Raw genomic sequence first — 20,026 nt, 5'->3', positions numbered from 1 at the left:
TACATCCCATGTTATTATTATGGAGGGATAGTAGGATCTCTACATCCCATGTTATTATTATGGAAGGATAGTAGGATCTCTAAATCCCATGTTATTAAAATGGAAGGATAGCAAGATCTCTACATCCCATGTTATTATTATGGAAGGATAGTAGGATCTCTACATCCCATGTTATTATTATGGAGGGATAGTAGGATCTCTACATCCCATGTTATTATTATGGAAGGATAGTAGGATCTCTAAATCCCATGTTATTATTATGGAGGGATAGTAGGATCTCTACATCCCATGTTATTATTATGGAAGGATAGTAGGATCTCTAAATCCCATGTTATTATTATGGAAGGATAGTAGGATCTCTACATCCCATGTTATTATGGAAGGATAGTAGGATCTTTAAATCTCATGTTATTATGGAATGATAGTAGGATCTCTACATCCCATGTTATTATGGAAGGATAGTAGGATCTCTACATCCCATGTTATTATTATGGAGGGATAGTAGGATCTCTACATCCCATGTTATTATTATGGAGGGATAGTAGGATCTCTACATCCCATGCTATAATTATGGAAGGATAGTAGGATCTCTACATCCCATGTTATTATTATGGAAGGATAGTAGGATCTCTACATCCCATGTTATTATTATGGAGGGATAGTAGGATCTCTACATCCCATGTTATTATTATGGAGGGATAGTAGGATCTCTACATCCCATGTTATTATTATGGAAGGATAGTAGGATCTCTAAATCCCATGTTATTAAAATGGAAGGATAGCAAGATCTCTACATCCCATGTTATTATTATGGAAGGATAGTAGGATCTCTACATCCCATGTTATTATTATGGAGGGATAGTAGGATCTCTACATCCCATGTTATTATTATGGAAGGATAGTAGGATCTCTAAATCCCATGTTATTATTATGGAGGGATAGTAGGATCTCTACATCCCATGTTATTATTATGGAGGGATAGTATGATCTCTACATCCCATGTTATTATTATGGAAGGATAGTAGGATCTCTCCATCCCATGTTATTATTATGGAAGAATAGTAGGATCTCTCCGTCCCATGTTATTATTATGGAAGTATAGTAGGATCTCTACATCCCATGTTATTATTATGGAAGGAAAGTAGGATCTCTACATCCCATGCTATTATTATGGAAGGATAGCAGGATCTCTACATCCCATGTTATTATGGAAGGATAGTAGGATCTCTACACCCCATGTTATTATGGAAGGATAGTAGGATCTCTACATCCCATGCTATTATTATGGAAGGATAGTAGGATCTCTACATCCCATGTTATTATTATGGAAGGATAGTAGGATCTCTTCATCCCATGTTATTATGGAACGATAGTAGGATCTCTCCATCCCATGCTATTATTATGGAAGAATAGTAGGATCTCTCCATCCCATGCTATTATTATGGAGGGATAGTAGGATCTCTACATCCCATGTTATTATTATGGAGGGATAGTAGGATCTCTACATCCCATGCTATTATTATGGAAGGATAGTAGGATCTCTACATCCCATGTTATTATTATGGAGGGATAGTAGGATCTCTACATCCCATGTTATTATTATGGAGGGATAGTAGGATCTCTACATCCCATGTTATTATTATGGAAGGATAGTAGGATCTCTAAATCCCATGTTATTAAAATGGAAGGATAGCAAGATCTCTACATCCCATGTTATTATTATGGAAGGATAGTAGGATCTCTACATCCCATGTTATTATTATGGAGGGATAGTAGGATCTCTACATCCCATGTTATTATTATGGAAGGATAGTAGGATCTCTAAATCCCATGTTATTATTATGGAGGGATAGTAGGATCTCTACATCCCATGTTATTATTATGGAAGGATAGTAGGATCTCTACATCCCATGTTATTATTATGGAAGGATAGTAGGATCTCTCCATCCCATGTTATTATTATGGAAGAATAGTAGGATCTCTCCGTCCCATGTTATTATTATGGAAGTATAGTAGGATCTCTACATCCCATGTTATTATTATGGAAGGAAAGTAGGATCTCTACATCCCATGCTATTATTATGGAAGGATAGCAGGATCTCTACATCCCATGTTATTATGGAAGGATAGTAGGATCTCTACACCCCATGTTATTATGGAAGGATAGTAGGATCTCTACATCCCATGCTATTATTATGGAAGGATAGTAGGATCTCTACATCCCATGTTATTATTATGGAAGGATAGTAGGATCTCTTCATCCCATGTTATTATGGAACGATAGTAGGATCTCTCCATCCCATGCTATTATTATGGAAGAATAGTAGGATCTCTCCATCCCATGCTATTATTATGGAGGGATAGTAGGATCTCTACATCCCATGTTATTATTATGGAGGGATAGTAGGATCTCTACATCCCATGCTATTATTATGGAAGGATAGTAGGATCTCTACATCCCATGTTATTATTATGGAAGGATAGTAGGATCTCTACATCCCATGTTATTATTATGGAGGGATAGTAGGATCTCTACATCCCATGTTATTATTATGGAGGGATAGTAGGATCTCTACATCCCATGTTATTATTATGGAAGGATAGTAGGATCTCTAAATCCCATGTTATTAAAATGGAAGGATAGCAAGATCTCTACATCCCATGTTATTATTATGGAAGGATAGTAGGATCTCTACATCCCATGTTATTATTATGGAGGGATAGTAGGATCTCTACATCCCATGTTATTATTATGGAAGGATAGTAGGATCTCTAAATCCCATGTTATTATTATGGAAGGATAGTAGGATCTCTACATCCCATGTTATTATTATGGAAGGATAGTAGGATCTCTACATCCCATGTTATTATTATGGAAGGATAGCAAGATCTCTACATCCCATGTTATTATTATGGAAGGATAGTAGGATCTCTACATCCCATGTTATTATTATGGAGGGATAGTAGGATCTCTACATCCCATGTTATTATTATGGAAGGATAGTAGGATCTCTACATCCCATGCTATTATTATGGAAGGATAGTAGGATCTCTACATCCCATGTTATTATTATGGAAGGATAGTAGGATCTCTTCATCCCATGTTATTATGGAACGATAGTAGGATCTCTCCATCCCATGCTATTATTATGGAAGAATAGTAGGATCTCTCCATCCCATGCTATTATTATGGAGGGATAGTAGGATCTCTACATCCCATGTTATTATTATGGAGGGATAGTAGGATCTCTACATCCCATGCTATTATTATGGAAGGATAGTAGGATCTCTACATCCCATGTTATTATTATGGAAGGATAGTAGGATCTCTACATCCCATGTTATTATTATGGAGGGATAGTAGGATCTCTACATCCCATGTTATTATTATGGAGGGATAGTAGGATCTCTACATCCCATGTTATTATTATGGAAGGATAGTAGGATCTCTAAATCCCATGTTATTAAAATGGAAGGATAGCAAGATCTCTACATCCCATGTTATTATTATGGAAGGATAGTAGGATCTCTACATCCCATGTTATTATTATGGAGGGATAGTAGGATCTCTACATCCCATGTTATTATTATGGAAGGATAGTAGGATCTCTAAATCCCATGTTATTATTATGGAAGGATAGTAGGATCTCTACATCCCATGTTATTATTATGGAAGGATAGTAGGATCTCTACATCCCATGTTATTATTATGGAAGGATAGCAAGATCTCTACATCCCATGTTATTATTATGGAAGGATAGTAGGATCTCTACATCCCATGTTATTATTATGGAGGGATAGTAGGATCTCTACATCCCATGTTATTATTATGGAAGGATAGTAGGATCTCTAAATCCCATGTTATTATTATGGAGGGATAGTAGGATCTCTACATCCCATGTTATTATTATGGAAGGATAGTAGGATCTCTAAATCCCATGTTATTATTATGGAAGGATAGTAGGATCTCTACATCCCATGTTATTATGGAAGGATAGTAGGATCTTTAAATCTCATGTTATTATGGAATGATAGTAGGATCTCTACATCCCATGTTATTATGGAAGGATAGTAGGATCTCTACATCCCATGTTATTATTATGGAGGGATAGTAGGATCTCTACATCCCATGTTATTATTATGGAGGGATAGTAGGATCTCTACATCCCATGCTATAATTATGGAAGGATAGTAGGATCTCTACATCCCATGTTATTATTATGGAAGGATAGTAGGATCTCTACATCCCATGTTATTATTATGGAGGGATAGTAGGATCTCTACATCCCATGTTATTATTATGGAGGGATAGTAGGATCTCTACATCCCATGTTATTATTATGGAAGGATAGTAGGATCTCTAAATCCCATGTTATTAAAATGGAAGGATAGCAAGATCTCTACATCCCATGTTATTATTATGGAAGGATAGTAGGATCTCTACATCCCATGTTATTATTATGGAGGGATAGTAGGATCTCTACATCCCATGTTATTATTATGGAAGGATAGTAGGATCTCTAAATCCCATGTTATTATTATGGAGGGATAGTAGGATCTCTACATCCCATGTTATTATTATGGAAGGATAGTAGGATCTCTACATCCCTTGTTATTATTATGGAAGGATAGTAGGATCTCTCCATCCCATGTTATTATTATGGAAGAATAGTAGGATCTCTCCGTCCCATGTTATTATTATGGAAGTATAGTAGGATCTCTACATCCCATGTTATTATTATGGAAGGAAAGTAGGATCTCTACATCCCATGCTATTATTATGGAAGGATAGCAGGATCTCTACATCCCATGTTATTATGGAAGGATAGTAGGATCTCTACACCCCATGTTATTATGGAAGGATAGTAGGATCTCTACATCCCATGCTATTATTATGGAAGGATAGTAGGATCTCTACATCCCATGTTATTATTATGGAAGGATAGTAGGATCTCTTCATCCCATGTTATTATGGAACGATAGTAGGATCTCTCCATCCCATGCTATTATTATGGAAGAATAGTAGGATCTCTCCATCCCATGCTATTATTATGGAGGGATAGTAGGATCTCTACATCCCATGTTATTATTATGGAGGGATAGTAGGATCTCTACATCCCATGCTATTATTATGGAAGGATAGTAGGATCTCTACATCCCATGTTATTATTATGGAGGGATAGTAGGATCTCTACATCCCATGTTATTATTATGGAGGGATAGTAGGATCTCTACATCCCATGTTATTATTATGGAAGGATAGTAGGATCTCTAAATCCCATGTTATTAAAATGGAAGGATAGCAAGATCTCTACATCCCATGTTATTATTATGGAAGGATAGTAGGATCTCTACATCCCATGTTATTATTATGGAGGGATAGTAGGATCTCTACATCCCATGTTATTATTATGGAAGGATAGTAGGATCTCTAAATCCCATGTTATTATTATGGAGGGATAGTAGGATCTCTACATCCCATGTTATTATTATGGAAGGATAGTAGGATCTCTACATCCCATGTTATTATTATGGAAGGATAGTAGGATCTCTCCATCCCATGTTATTATTATGGAAGAATAGTAGGATCTCTCCGTCCCATGTTATTATTATGGAAGTATAGTAGGATCTCTACATCCCATGTTATTATTATGGAAGGAAAGTAGGATCTCTACATCCCATGCTATTATTATGGAAGGATAGCAGGATCTCTACATCCCATGTTATTATGGAAGGATAGTAGGATCTCTACACCCCATGTTATTATGGAAGGATAGTAGGATCTCTACATCCCATGCTATTATTATGGAAGGATAGTAGGATCTCTACATCCCATGTTATTATTATGGAAGGATAGTAGGATCTCTTCATCCCATGTTATTATGGAACGATAGTAGGATCTCTCCATCCCATGCTATTATTATGGAAGAATAGTAGGATCTCTCCATCCCATGCTATTATTATGGAGGGATAGTAGGATCTCTACATCCCATGTTATTATTATGGAGGGATAGTAGGATCTCTACATCCCATGCTATTATTATGGAAGGATAGTAGGATCTCTACATCCCATGTTATTATTATGGAAGGATAGTAGGATCTCTACATCCCATGTTATTATTATGGAGGGATAGTAGGATCTCTACATCCCATGCTATTATTATGGAAGGATAGTAGGATCTCTACATCCCATGTTATTATTATGGAAGGATAGTAGGATCTCTACATCCCATGTTATTATTATGGAGGGATAGTAGGATCTCTACATCCCATGTTATTATTATGGAGGGATAGTAGGATCTCTACATCCCATGTTATTATTATGGAAGGATAGTAGGATCTCTAAATCCCATGTTATTAAAATGGAAGGATAGCAAGATCTCTACATCCCATGTTATTATTATGGAAGGATAGTAGGATCTCTACATCCCATGTTATTATTATGGAGGGATAGTAGGATCTCTACATCCCATGTTATTATTATGGAAGGATAGTAGGATCTCTAAATCCCATGTTATTATTATGGAAGGATAGTAGGATCTCTACATCCCATGTTATTATTATGGAAGGATAGTAGGATCTCTACATCCCATGTTATTATTATGGAAGGATAGCAAGATCTCTACATCCCATGTTATTATTATGGAAGGATAGTAGGATCTCTACATCCCATGTTATTATTATGGAGGGATAGTAGGATCTCTACATCCCATGTTATTATTATGGAAGGATAGTAGGATCTCTACATCCCATGCTATTATTATGGAAGGATAGTAGGATCTCTACATCCCATGTTATTATTATGGAAGGATAGTAGGATCTCTTCATCCCATGTTATTATGGAACGATAGTAGGATCTCTCCATCCCATGCTATTATTATGGAAGAATAGTAGGATCTCTCCATCCCATGCTATTATTATGGAGGGATAGTAGGATCTCTACATCCCATGTTATTATTATGGAGGGATAGTAGGATCTCTACATCCCATGCTATTATTATGGAAGGATAGTAGGATCTCTACATCCCATGTTATTATTATGGAAGGATAGTAGGATCTCTACATCCCATGTTATTATTATGGAGGGATAGTAGGATCTCTACATCCCATGTTATTATTATGGAGGGATAGTAGGATCTCTACATCCCATGTTATTATTATGGAAGGATAGTAGGATCTCTAAATCCCATGTTATTAAAATGGAAGGATAGCAAGATCTCTACATCCCATGTTATTATTATGGAAGGATAGTAGGATCTCTACATCCCATGTTATTATTATGGAGGGATAGTAGGATCTCTACATCCCATGTTATTATTATGGAAGGATAGTAGGATCTCTAAATCCCATGTTATTATTATGGAAGGATAGTAGGATCTCTACATCCCATGTTATTATTATGGAAGGATAGTAGGATCTCTACATCCCATGTTATTATTATGGAAGGATAGCAAGATCTCTACATCCCATGTTATTATTATGGAAGGATAGTAGGATCTCTACATCCCATGTTATTATTATGGAGGGATAGTAGGATCTCTACATCCCATGTTATTATTATGGAAGGATAGTAGGATCTCTAAATCCCATGTTATTATTATGGAGGGATAGTAGGATCTCTACATCCCATGTTATTATTATGGAAGGATAGTAGGATCTCTAAATCCCATGTTATTATTATGGAAGGATAGTAGGATCTCTACATCCCATGTTATTATGGAAGGATAGTAGGATCTTTAAATCTCATGTTATTATGGAATGATAGTAGGATCTCTACATCCCATGTTATTATGGAAGGATAGTAGGATCTCTACATCCCATGTTATTATTATGGAGGGATAGTAGGATCTCTACATCCCATGTTATTATTATGGAGGGATAGTAGGATCTCTACATCCCATGCTATAATTATGGAAGGATAGTAGGATCTCTACATCCCATGTTATTATTATGGAAGGATAGTAGGATCTCTACATCCCATGTTATTATTATGGAGGGATAGTAGGATCTCTACATCCCATGTTATTATTATGGAGGGATAGTAGGATCTCTACATCCCATGTTATTATTATGGAAGGATAGTAGGATCTCTAAATCCCATGTTATTAAAATTGAAGGATAGCAAGATCTGTACATCCCATGTTATTATTATGGAAGGATAGTAGGATCTCTACATCCCATGTTATTATTATGGAGGGATAGTAGGATCTCTACATCCCATGTTATTATTATGGAGGGATAGTAGGATCTCTACATCCCATGCTATTATTATGGAAGGATAGTAGGATCTCTACATCCCATGTTATTATTATGGAGGGATAGTAGGATCTCTACATCCCATGTTATTATTATGGAGGGATAGTAGGATCTCTACATCCCATGTTATTATTATGGAAGGATAGTAGGATCTCTAAATCCCATGTTATTAAAATGGAAGGATAGCAAGATCTCTACATCCCATGTTATTATTATGGAAGGATAGTAGGATCTCTACATCCCATGTTATTATTATGGAGGGATAGTAGGATCTCTACATCCCATGTTATTATTATGGAAGGATAGTAGGATCTCTAAATCCCATGTTATTATTATGGAGGGATAGTAGGATCTCTACATCCCATGTTATTATTATGGAAGGATAGTAGGATCTCTACATCCCATGTTATTATTATGGAAGGATAGTAGGATCTCTCCATCCCATGTTATTATTATGGAAGAATAGTAGGATCTCTCCGTCCCATGTTATTATTATGGAAGTATAGTAGGATCTCTACATCCCATGTTATTATTATGGAAGGAAAGTAGGATCTCTACATCCCATGCTATTATTATGGAAGGATAGCAGGATCTCTACATCCCATGTTATTATGGAAGGATAGTAGGATCTCTACACCCCATGTTATTATGGAAGGATAGTAGGATCTCTACATCCCATGCTATTATTATGGAAGGATAGTAGGATCTCTACATCCCATGTTATTATTATGGAAGGATAGTAGGATCTCTTCATCCCATGTTATTATGGAACGATAGTAGGATCTCTCCATCCCATGCTATTATTATGGAAGAATAGTAGGATCTCTCCATCCCATGCTATTATTATGGAGGGATAGTAGGATCTCTACATCCCATGTTATTATTATGGAGGGATAGTAGGATCTCTACATCCCATGCTATTATTATGGAAGGATAGTAGGATCTCTACATCCCATGTTATTATTATGGAGGGATAGTAGGATCTCTACATCCCATGTTATTATTATGGAGGGATAGTAGGATCTCTACATCCCATGTTATTATTATGGAAGGATAGTAGGATCTCTAAATCCCATGTTATTAAAATGGAAGGATAGCAAGATCTCTACATCCCATGTTATTATTATGGAAGGATAGTAGGATCTCTACATCCCATGTTATTATTATGGAGGGATAGTAGGATCTCTACATCCCATGTTATTATTATGGAAGGATAGTAGGATCTCTAAATCCCATGTTATTATTATGGAGGGATAGTAGGATCTCTACATCCCATGTTATTATTATGGAAGGATAGTAGGATCTCTACATCCCATGTTATTATTATGGAAGGATAGTAGGATCTCTCCATCCCATGTTATTATTATGGAAGAATAGTAGGATCTCTCCGTCCCATGTTATTATTATGGAAGTATAGTAGGATCTCTACATCCCATGTTATTATTATGGAAGGAAAGTAGGATCTCTACATCCCATGCTATTATTATGGAAGGATAGCAGGATCTCTACATCCCATGTTATTATGGAAGGATAGTAGGATCTCTACACCCCATGTTATTATGGAAGGATAGTAGGATCTCTACATCCCATGCTATTATTATGGAAGGATAGTAGGATCTCTACATCCCATGTTATTATTATGGAAGGATAGTAGGATCTCTTCATCCCATGTTATTATGGAACGATAGTAGGATCTCTCCATCCCATGCTATTATTATGGAAGAATAGTAGGATCTCTCCATCCCATGCTATTATTATGGAGGGATAGTAGGATCTCTACATCCCATGTTATTATTATGGAGGGATAGTAGGATCTCTACATCCCATGCTATTATTATGGAAGGATAGTAGGATCTCTACATCCCATGTTATTATTATGGAAGGATAGTAGGATCTCTACATCCCATGTTATTATTATGGAGGGATAGTAGGATCTCTACATCCCATGTTATTATTATGGAGGGATAGTAGGATCTCTACATCCCATGTTATTATTATGGAAGGATAGTAGGATCTCTAAATCCCATGTTATTAAAATGGAAGGATAGCAAGATCTCTACATCCCATGTTATTATTATGGAAGGATAGTAGGATCTCTACATCCCATGTTATTATTATGGAGGGATAGTAGGATCTCTACATCCCATGTTATTATTATGGAAGGATAGTAGGATCTCTAAATCCCATGTTATTATTATGGAGGGATAGTAGGATCTCTACATCCCATGTTATTATTATGGAAGGATAGTAGGATCTCTAAATCCCATGTTATTATTATGGAAGGATAGTAGGATCTCTACATCCCATGTTATTATTATGGAAGGATAGTAGGATCTCTACATCCCATGTTATTATTATGGAAGGATAGCAAGATCTCTACATCCCATGTTATTATTATGGAAGGATAATAAGATCTCTACATCCCATGTTATTATTATGGAAGGATAGTAGGATCTCTCCATCCCATGTTATTATTATGGAAGGATAGCAAGATCTCTACATCCCATGTTATTATTATGGAAGGATAGTAGGATCTCTAAATCCCATGTTATTATTATGGAAGGATAGTAGGATCTCTACATCCCATGTTATTATTATGGAAGGATAGTAGGATCTCTACATCCCATGTTATTATTATGGAAGGATAGTAGGATCTCTACATCCCATGTTATTATTATGGAAGGATAGTAGGATCTCTACATCCCATGTTATTATGGAAGGATAGTAGGATCTTTAAATCCCATGTTATTATGGAATGATAGTAGGATCTCTACATCCCATGTTATTATGGAGGGATAGTAGGATCTCTACATCCCATGTTATTATTATGGAGGTATAGTAGGATCTCTACATCCCATGTTATTATTATGGAGGGATAGTAGGATCTCTACATCCCATGCTATTATTATGGAAGGATAGTAGGATCTCTACATCCCATGTTATTATAATGGAAGGATAGTAGGATCTCTACATCCCATGTTATTATTATGGAGGGATAGTAGGATCTCTACATCCCATGTTATTATTATGGAGGGCTAGTAGGATATCTACATCCCATGCTATTATTATGGAAGGATAGTAGGATCTCTCCATCCCATGTTATTATTATGGAAGGATAGTAGGATCTCTACATCCCATGTTATTATTATGGAAGGATAGTAGGATCTCTACATCCCATGTTATTATTATGGAAGGATAGTAGGATCTCTCCGTCCCATGTTATTATTATGGAAGTATAGTAGGATCTCTACATCCCATGTTATTATTATGGAAGGAAAGTAGGATCTCTACATCCCATGCTATTATTATGGAAGGATAGTAGGATCTCTACATCCCATGTTATTATTATGGAAGGATAGTAGGATCTCTCCGTCCCATGTTATTATTATGGAAGTATAGTAGGATCTCTACATCCCATGTTATTATTATGGAAGGATAGTAGGATCTCTCCATCCCATGTTATTATTATGGAAGGATAGTAGGATCTCTACATCCCATGTTATTATTATGGAAGAATAGTAGGATCTCTCCGTCCCATGTTATTATTATGGAAGTATAGTAGGATCTCTACATCCCATGTTATTATTATGGAAGGAAAGTAGGATCTCTACATCCCATGCTATTATTACGGAAGGATAGCAGGATCTCTACATCCCATGTTATTATGGAAGGATAGTAGGATCTCTACACCCCATGTTATTATGGAAGGATAGTAGGATCTCTACATCCCATGCTATTATTATGGAAGGATAGTAGGATCTCTACATCCCATGTTATTATTATGGAGGGATAGTAGGATCTCTACATCCCATGTTATTATTATGGAGGGATAGTAGGATCTCTACATCCCATGCTATTATTATGGAAGGATAGTAGGATCTCTCCATCCCATGTTATTATTATGGAAGGATAGTAGGATCTCTACATCCCATGTTATTATTATGGAAGGATAGTAGGATCTCTACATCCCATGTTATTATTATGGAAGGATAGTAGGATCTCTCCATCCCATGTTATTATTATGGAAGAATAGTAGGATCTCTCCGTCCCATGTTATTATTATGGAAGTATAGTAGGATCTCTACATCCCATGTTATTATTATGGAAGGAAAGTAGGATCTCTACATCCCATGCTATTATTATGGAAGGATAGCAGGATCTCTACATCCCATGTTATTATGGAAGGATAGTAGGATCTCTACACCCCATGTTATTATGGAAGGATAGTAGGATCTCTACATCCCATGCTATTATTATGGAAGGATAGTAGGATCTCTACATCCCATGTTATTATTATGGAAGGATAGTAGGATCTCTCCATCCCATGTTATTATTATGGAAGAATAGTAGGATCTCTCCGTCCCATGTTATTATTATGGAAGTATAGTAGGATCTCTACATCCCATGTTATTATTATGGAAGGAAAGTAGGATCTCTACATCCCATGCTATTATTATGGAAGGATAGCAGGATCTCTACATCCCATGTTATTATGGAAGGATAGTAGGATCTCTACACCCCATGTTATTATGGAAGGATAGTAGGATCTCTACATCCCATGCTATTATTATGGAAGGATAGTAGGATCTCTACATCCCATGTTATTATTATGGAAGGATAGTAGGATCTCTTCATCCCATGTTATTATGGAACGATAGTAGGATCTCTCCATCCCATGCTATTATTATGGAAGAATAGTAGGATCTCTCCATCCCATGCTATTATTATGGAGGGATAGTAGGATCTCTACATCCCATGTTATTATTATGGAGGGATAGTAGGATCTCTACATCCCATGCTATTATTATGGAAGGATAGTAGGATCTCTACATCCCATGTTATTATTATGGAAGGATAGTAGGATCTCTACATCCCATGTTATTATTATGGAGGGATAGTAGGATCTCTACATCCCATGTTATTATTATGGAGGGATAGTAGGATCTCTACATCCCATGTTATTATTATGGAAGGATAGTAGGATCTCTAAATCCCATGTTATTAAAATGGAAGGATAGCAAGATCTCTACATCCCATGTTATTATTATGGAAGGATAGTAGGATCTCTACATCCCATGTTATTATTATGGAGGGATAGTAGGATCTCTACATCCCATGTTATTATTATGGAAGGATAGTAGGATCTCTAAATCCCATGTTATTATTATGGAGGGATAGTAGGATCTCTACATCCCATGTTATTATTATGGAAGGATAGTAGGATCTCTAAATCCCATGTTATTATTATGGAAGGATAGTAGGATCTCTACATCCCATGTTATTATTATGGAAGGATAGTAGGATCTCTACATCCCATGTTATTATTATGGAAGGATAGCAAGATCTCTACATCCCATGTTATTATTATGGAAGGATAATAAGATCTCTACATCCCATGTTATTATTATGGAAGGATAGTAGGATCTCTCCATCCCATGTTATTATTATGGAAGGATAGCAAGATCTCTACATCCCATGTTATTATTATGGAAGGATAGTAGGATCTCTAAATCCCATGTTATTATTATGGAAGGATAGTAGGATCTCTACATCCCATGTTATTATTATGGAAGGATAGTAGGATCTCTACATCCCATGTTATTATTATGGAAGGATAGTAGGATCTCTACATCCCATGTTATTATTATGGAAGGATAGTAGGATCTCTACATCCCATGTTATTATGGAAGGATAGTAGGATCTTTAAATCCCATGTTATTATGGAATGATAGTAGGATCTCTACATCCCATGTTATTATGGAGGGATAGTAGGATCTCTACATCCCATGTTATTATTATGGAGGTATAGTAGGATCTCTACATCCCATGTTATTATTATGGAGGGATAGTAGGATCTCTACATCCCATGCTATTATTATGGAAGGATAGTAGGATCTCTACATCCCATGTTATTATAATGGAAGGATAGTAGGATCTCTACATCCCATGTTATTATTATGGAGGGATAGTAGGATCTCTACATCCCATGTTATTATTATGGAGGGATAGTAGGATATCTACATCCCATGCTATTATTATGGAAGGATAGTAGGATCTCTCCATCCCATGTTATTATTATGGAAGGATAGTAGGATCTCTACATCCCATGTTATTATTATGGAAGGATAGTAGGATCTCTACATCCCATGTTATTATTATGGAAGGATAGTAGGATCTCTCCGTCCCATGTTATTATTATGGAAGTATAGTAGGATCTCTACATCCCATGTTATTATTATGGAAGGAAAGTAGGATCTCTACATCCCATGCTATTATTATGGAAGGATAGTAGGATCTCTACATCCCATGTTATTATTATGGAAGGATAGTAGGATCTCTCCGTCCCATGTTATTATTATGGAAGTATAGTAGGATCTCTACATCCCATGTTATTATTATGGAAGGATAGTAGGATCTCTCCATCCCATGTTATTATTATGGAAGGATAGTAGGATCTCTACATCCCATGTTATTATTATGGAAGAATAGTAGGATCTCTCCGTCCCATGTTATTATTATGGAAGTATAGTAGGATCTCTACATCCCATGTTATTATTATGGAAGGAAAGTAGGATCTCTACATCCCATGCTATTATTACGGAAGGATAGCAGGATCTCTACATCCCATGTTATTATGGAAGGATAGTAGGATCTCTACACCCCATGTTATTATGGAAGGATAGTAGGATCTCTACATCCCATGCTATTATTATGGAAGGATAGTAGGATCTCTACATCCCATGTTATTATTATGGAGGGATAGTAGGATCTCTACATCCCATGTTATTATTATGGAGGGATAGTAGGATCTCTACATCCCATGCTATTATTATGGAAGGATAGTAGGATCTCTCCATCCCATGTTATTATTATGGAAGGATAGTAGGATCTCTACATCCCATGTTATTATTATGGAAGGATAGTAGGATCTCTACATCCCATGTTATTATTATGGAAGGATAGTAGGATCTCTCCATCCCATGTTATTATTATGGAAGAATAGTAGGATCTCTCCGTCCCATGTTATTATTATGGAAGTATAGTAGGATCTCTACATCCCATGTTATTATTATGGAAGGAAAGTAGGATCTCTACATCCCATGCTATTATTATGGAAGGATAGCAGGATCTCTACATCCCATGTTATTATGGAAGGATAGTAGGATCTCTACACCCCATGTTATTATGGAAGGATAGTAGGATCTCTACATCCCATGCTATTATTATGGAAGGATAGTAGGATCTCTACATCCCATGTTATTATTATGGAAGGATAGTAGGATCTCTTCATCCCATGTTATTATGGAACGATAGTAGGATCTCTCCATCCCATGCTATTATTATGGAAGAATAGTAGGATCTCTCCATCCCATGCTATTATTATGGAGGGATAGTAGGATCTCTCCATCCCATGTTATTATTATGGAAGAATAGTAGGATCTCTACATCCCATGTTATTATGGAAGGATAGTAGGATCTCTACATCCCATGTTATTATTATGGAGGGATAGTAGGATCTCTACATCCCATGTTATTATTATGGAGGGATAGTAGGATCTCTCCATCCCATGCTATTATTATGGAAGGATAGTAGGATCTCTACATCCCATGTTATTATTATGGAAGGATAGCAGGATCTCTCCATCCCATGCTATTATTATGGAAGGATAGTAGGATCTCTCCATCCCATGCTATTATTATGGAAGGATAGCAGGATCTCTCCATCCCATGCTATTATTATGGAAGGATAGTAGGATCTCTCCATCCCATGCTATTCTGTGTGATCCTTCCAGTCTCATTCTGAGCAATGCTGATTTATTTCCGGTCATTAAATATGTCTTTTAATTTCCCTCACAAATACACAGTGATGTGTTGATATGGAGGAGACAGAAGACAATCGTCTCCATGGCAGTATGATTAAACGCTGATTTCCATATTAATTGCTACGTTCCATTGAGCGGCGAAGACGACTGTGTTTGACGATAAAGACACACACACACAGAGAGATGACAATGTGTGACGATAAAAAAACAAATGGGGTTCCTGGGTTTTATCAACGGGGGATCAGGAGTGTGTTGCTCTGCCTGAGGAGCAGCGGTCACGGCAACATCACACACACACATCACACACACACACACACACACACACACACACACACACACACACACACACACACACACACACACACACACACACACACACACACACACACACACACACACACACACACACACACACACACACACACACACACACCGGTTGGTCACAGCAGCACTGTAAAGTACATTAATTAGACATTCCTACAGGGCTGTAACCCTGGAGATAAAGGACGTAATTTAATACGCTGTAATTAAAAGGGTGTGTGTGGGTGTGTGTGTGTGTGTGTGTGCAGGATTACAATGATGAGATCCGACAGGCGCAGCTGCAGGAGCTGACATACCTGAATGGTGGCTCAGAGGATGCCAAGGTGCCAGCGGTGAGGGGCAAGCTGCCTGCAGCACGGGGTAGAGGGACACCTGCCCCAGGACCCATCAGGTACCTACAGCCAACCTGGGTGTGTGGGTGTGTGTGTGTGCATTCATGCATGTGTGTTGGTGTATGTATTCACTTTTGTGTTTGGTCTGGGGTAGGGGTTAGTGTGATGTTGATGGACACATGAAGCAATATCCTGATTTTCATAGACAGATACATAGACCCCATTCCAGAGATGCTATTCCAAATGGGAGAGTATTCTTAGACTAGGACTCATTTCCACAGCCTGAAATTCCTTCAATTCACTTATTACCATAACTAAAATGAATGACAGAATTACAGAGCATACATAAGTGTCTGTGTTTTAATACATTCAATTCAAAACTCTGCTTTGTAATACTAATGGGGGGAAAATACACTATCCGGCCCAAACGATACACAATACAAAGTTGAGAACTATTGAAATTCTAATGGTTTTTTGTATGTAACTGTCCTGCTGGACTCTCTTTAAGATGTAACTCCCCAGATAACTTAAAATAATACTGAAATAGTCATTGCCATTAGAATAGTTCATATTATGCATGTTGCGTGGCTCTTAGACTTTCAAATGAAATGCAGAGTATGTTTGTTGCTTGTGTTTGTAAAAGCTTTCTCAATGAGATGAAGAGATGTTTGTATTGCTCTGAGAGGGAATATAATTGGATCTGTTTTAAATCAGACAGTAATTAGCATTTAGCATGCCTAATATGAGTGAGATAAGAAGAAAGTCCTGCAGGCAGTGAGGTTTACAGTAAGTCAGATATAAAAAACACATATTCACTAACAATAATGTGATTGTTTAATTCAGTATATGTCTGAATTGCATAGGTATCTTGGTGACAGTCTCTTGGTCCACTTAAGCAATAGGGCTGTGGTCAAAAACATTAGACTATATAGGGAATAGGGTGCCATTTGAGACGAAGCTTACAATTGTCCCCTGCTTGTCCTGTGGTAGGAGTCGAGGAGGTGTGCCCCCTCCCCACGTAGCTGTCCCCCGTGGAGCAGCTCCGAGAGGGGCACCCCCCAGCCGGGTGCCATCCGCCCGAGGGAGGGGCGTGCCAGCACCAAGAGCACGAGGGGCTCCCCCGTCCGCGGGGTACAGACCACCACCACCCTTAGCACAGGACACATATGGGGAATATGTGAGTATTTACACAATAAGAAGGACATGTGTTTTCATATATGTACGCTGGTACATGCACGGACGCACACACACACATATACACACACATTGTGTCTGTATACAGGTGTCCTCTTGGTAATATCCAAACTGAGAGGGGATTTCACTGGTAGCTGTTATGGTATGCTAGTTTACCTGTCCTGTCTGGAGGGAGCCCTGTTGAAATATGAACAGCTGGCAGAGACACTGTATATTAAACCCAGAGTCAGACCCCTTTGTACACATGCCAAGGAGGACTCCCTCCTTCCTTCTACCTCCCACCTTACTGTCACAGCAGGTCCTCAGAGATGCTGCACCAACCCAGCATATTTAGCAGAGAGGGGTACGGTAGAATAGAAGGGGGAGGGGAGGAGCAGAGGAGGGGGAGGAGAGGATGAGAGGAGGAGAGTAGGTTGCCTCTGTTGGATGAGTTTCCTGCCAGACCATAGCTAACCACATCTGACAGGTTTATATGGAGGTCTGCAGTTAGAATGGGTGGAGGTCGTAGAGAACAAATGGTAGAGAGCCACGACTGAACCAGCTGCTTGACATCATTGTCACAGTTGTAAACTGGCTCCCCAGACACACGCACGCACACACACACACACACACACACAGATAAACACACACGCACACCTGGGGATCTGGGAGGGAGAGCACCACAGACATCTGGCTGATGATCAATCTTCACCATATCGCTGTGAATTACAGACTGAATGAGCTCCACTACTCTCCATCGTCTGAGAGTGTTGGTAATACACACACCTACTGTTTTGTTGTTGTTGTCATTGAGCGATGCTAACAAATAGACTCTAGTAGTTTTCTATGAAATGACTGCTGAGGAGGAGATGTATTTCTTGCTCATACTTCCTGTCTCATTCTTCCAGCTTTCACCTTGTCTACAGACAGTCTGGCTCAGCCCAAGGGCTTGAAGCCATGTTTTGTTTATCCTGCATGTTTTAGAGAAGTTAACATTACAATATATCACCTACTGCAGGGGTCTCTAATTACATTCAGCCACGGGCTGATTTTTTCTTGAGCGGATGGTTAGGGGGGCGGGAGATATTAATACATAATTTGTACACTGCACACTGACCTCAAGAAGCCCAAGCAGATGTAGTATTTGACAGAATAATTTCAAACCTTGATTACATTGTGATACGATCACATATAAATCAAATCAAATTCATTTATATAGCCCTCCGTACATCAGCTGATATCTCAAAGTGTTGTACAGAAACCCAGCCTAAAACCCCAAACAGCAAGCAATGCAGGTGTAGAAGCACGGTGGCTAGGAAAAACTCCCTAGAAAAGGCAAAAACCTAGGAAGAAACCTAGAGAGGAACCAGGCTATGTGGGGTGGCCAGTCCTCTTCTGGCTGTGCCGGGTGGAGATTATAACAGAACATGGCCAAGATGTTCAAATGTTCATAAATGACCAGCATGGTCAAATAATAATAATCACAGTAGTTGTCGAGGGTGCAGCAAGTCAGCACCTCAGGAGAAAATGTCAGTTGGCTTTTCATAGCCGATCATTAAGAGTATCTCTACCGCTCCTGCTGTCTCTAGAGAGTTGAAAACAGCAGGTCTGGGACAGGTAGCACGTCTGGTGAACAGGTCAGGGTTCCATAGCTGCAGGCAGAACAGTTGATACTGGAGCAGCAGCATGGCCAGGTGGACTGGGGACAGCAAGGAGTCATCATGCCAGGTAGTCCTGAGGCATAGTCCTAGGGCTCAGGTCCTCCGAGAGAGAGAAAGAAAGAGAGAAAGAGAGAATTAGAGAGAGCACACTTAAATTCACACAGGACACCGAATAGGACAGGAGAAGTACTCCAGATATAACAAACTGACCCTAGCCCCCCGACACATAAACTACTGCAGCATAAATACTGGAGGCTGAGACAGGAGGGGTCAGGAGACACTGTGGCCCCATCCGAGGACACCCCCGGACAGGGCCAAACAGGAAGGATATAACCCCACCCACTTTGCCAAAGCACAGCCCCCACACCACTAGAGGGATATCTTCAACCACCAACTTACCATCCTGAGACAAGGCCGAGTATAGCCCACAAAGATCTCCGCCACGGCACAACCCAAGGGG

General features: G+C 38.3%; 1 protein-coding gene across 4 annotated transcripts in view; it reads left to right on the top strand.

The window, feature by feature from the left end:
* Window positions 1-20,026, top strand: part of LOC110489416 (KH domain-containing, RNA-binding, signal transduction-associated protein 3-like) — a 153,176-nt gene that overhangs the window by 88,075 nt on the left and 45,075 nt on the right. For 2 of the 4 annotated variants that reach the window (XM_036971447.1, XM_036971446.1), the window contains exons 5-6: window positions 16,649-16,791; window positions 17,723-17,909. In XM_036971447.1, the coding sequence (XP_036827342.1) occupies window positions 16,649-16,791; window positions 17,723-17,909 (330 nt within the window). The remainder of the gene's footprint in view (window positions 1-16,648; window positions 16,792-17,722; window positions 17,910-20,026) is intronic. The other 2 variants (XM_036971449.1, XM_036971448.1) reach the window with 1 other exon arrangement.

This window comes from Oncorhynchus mykiss, chromosome 32, assembly GCF_013265735.2.
Source record: "Oncorhynchus mykiss isolate Arlee chromosome 32, USDA_OmykA_1.1, whole genome shotgun sequence".
Classification (NCBI taxonomy): domain Eukaryota; kingdom Metazoa; phylum Chordata; class Actinopteri; order Salmoniformes; family Salmonidae; genus Oncorhynchus; species Oncorhynchus mykiss.
Note: the sequence above shows the minus strand (reverse complement) of the source record. Positions and strands in the feature narration are given on the sequence as shown.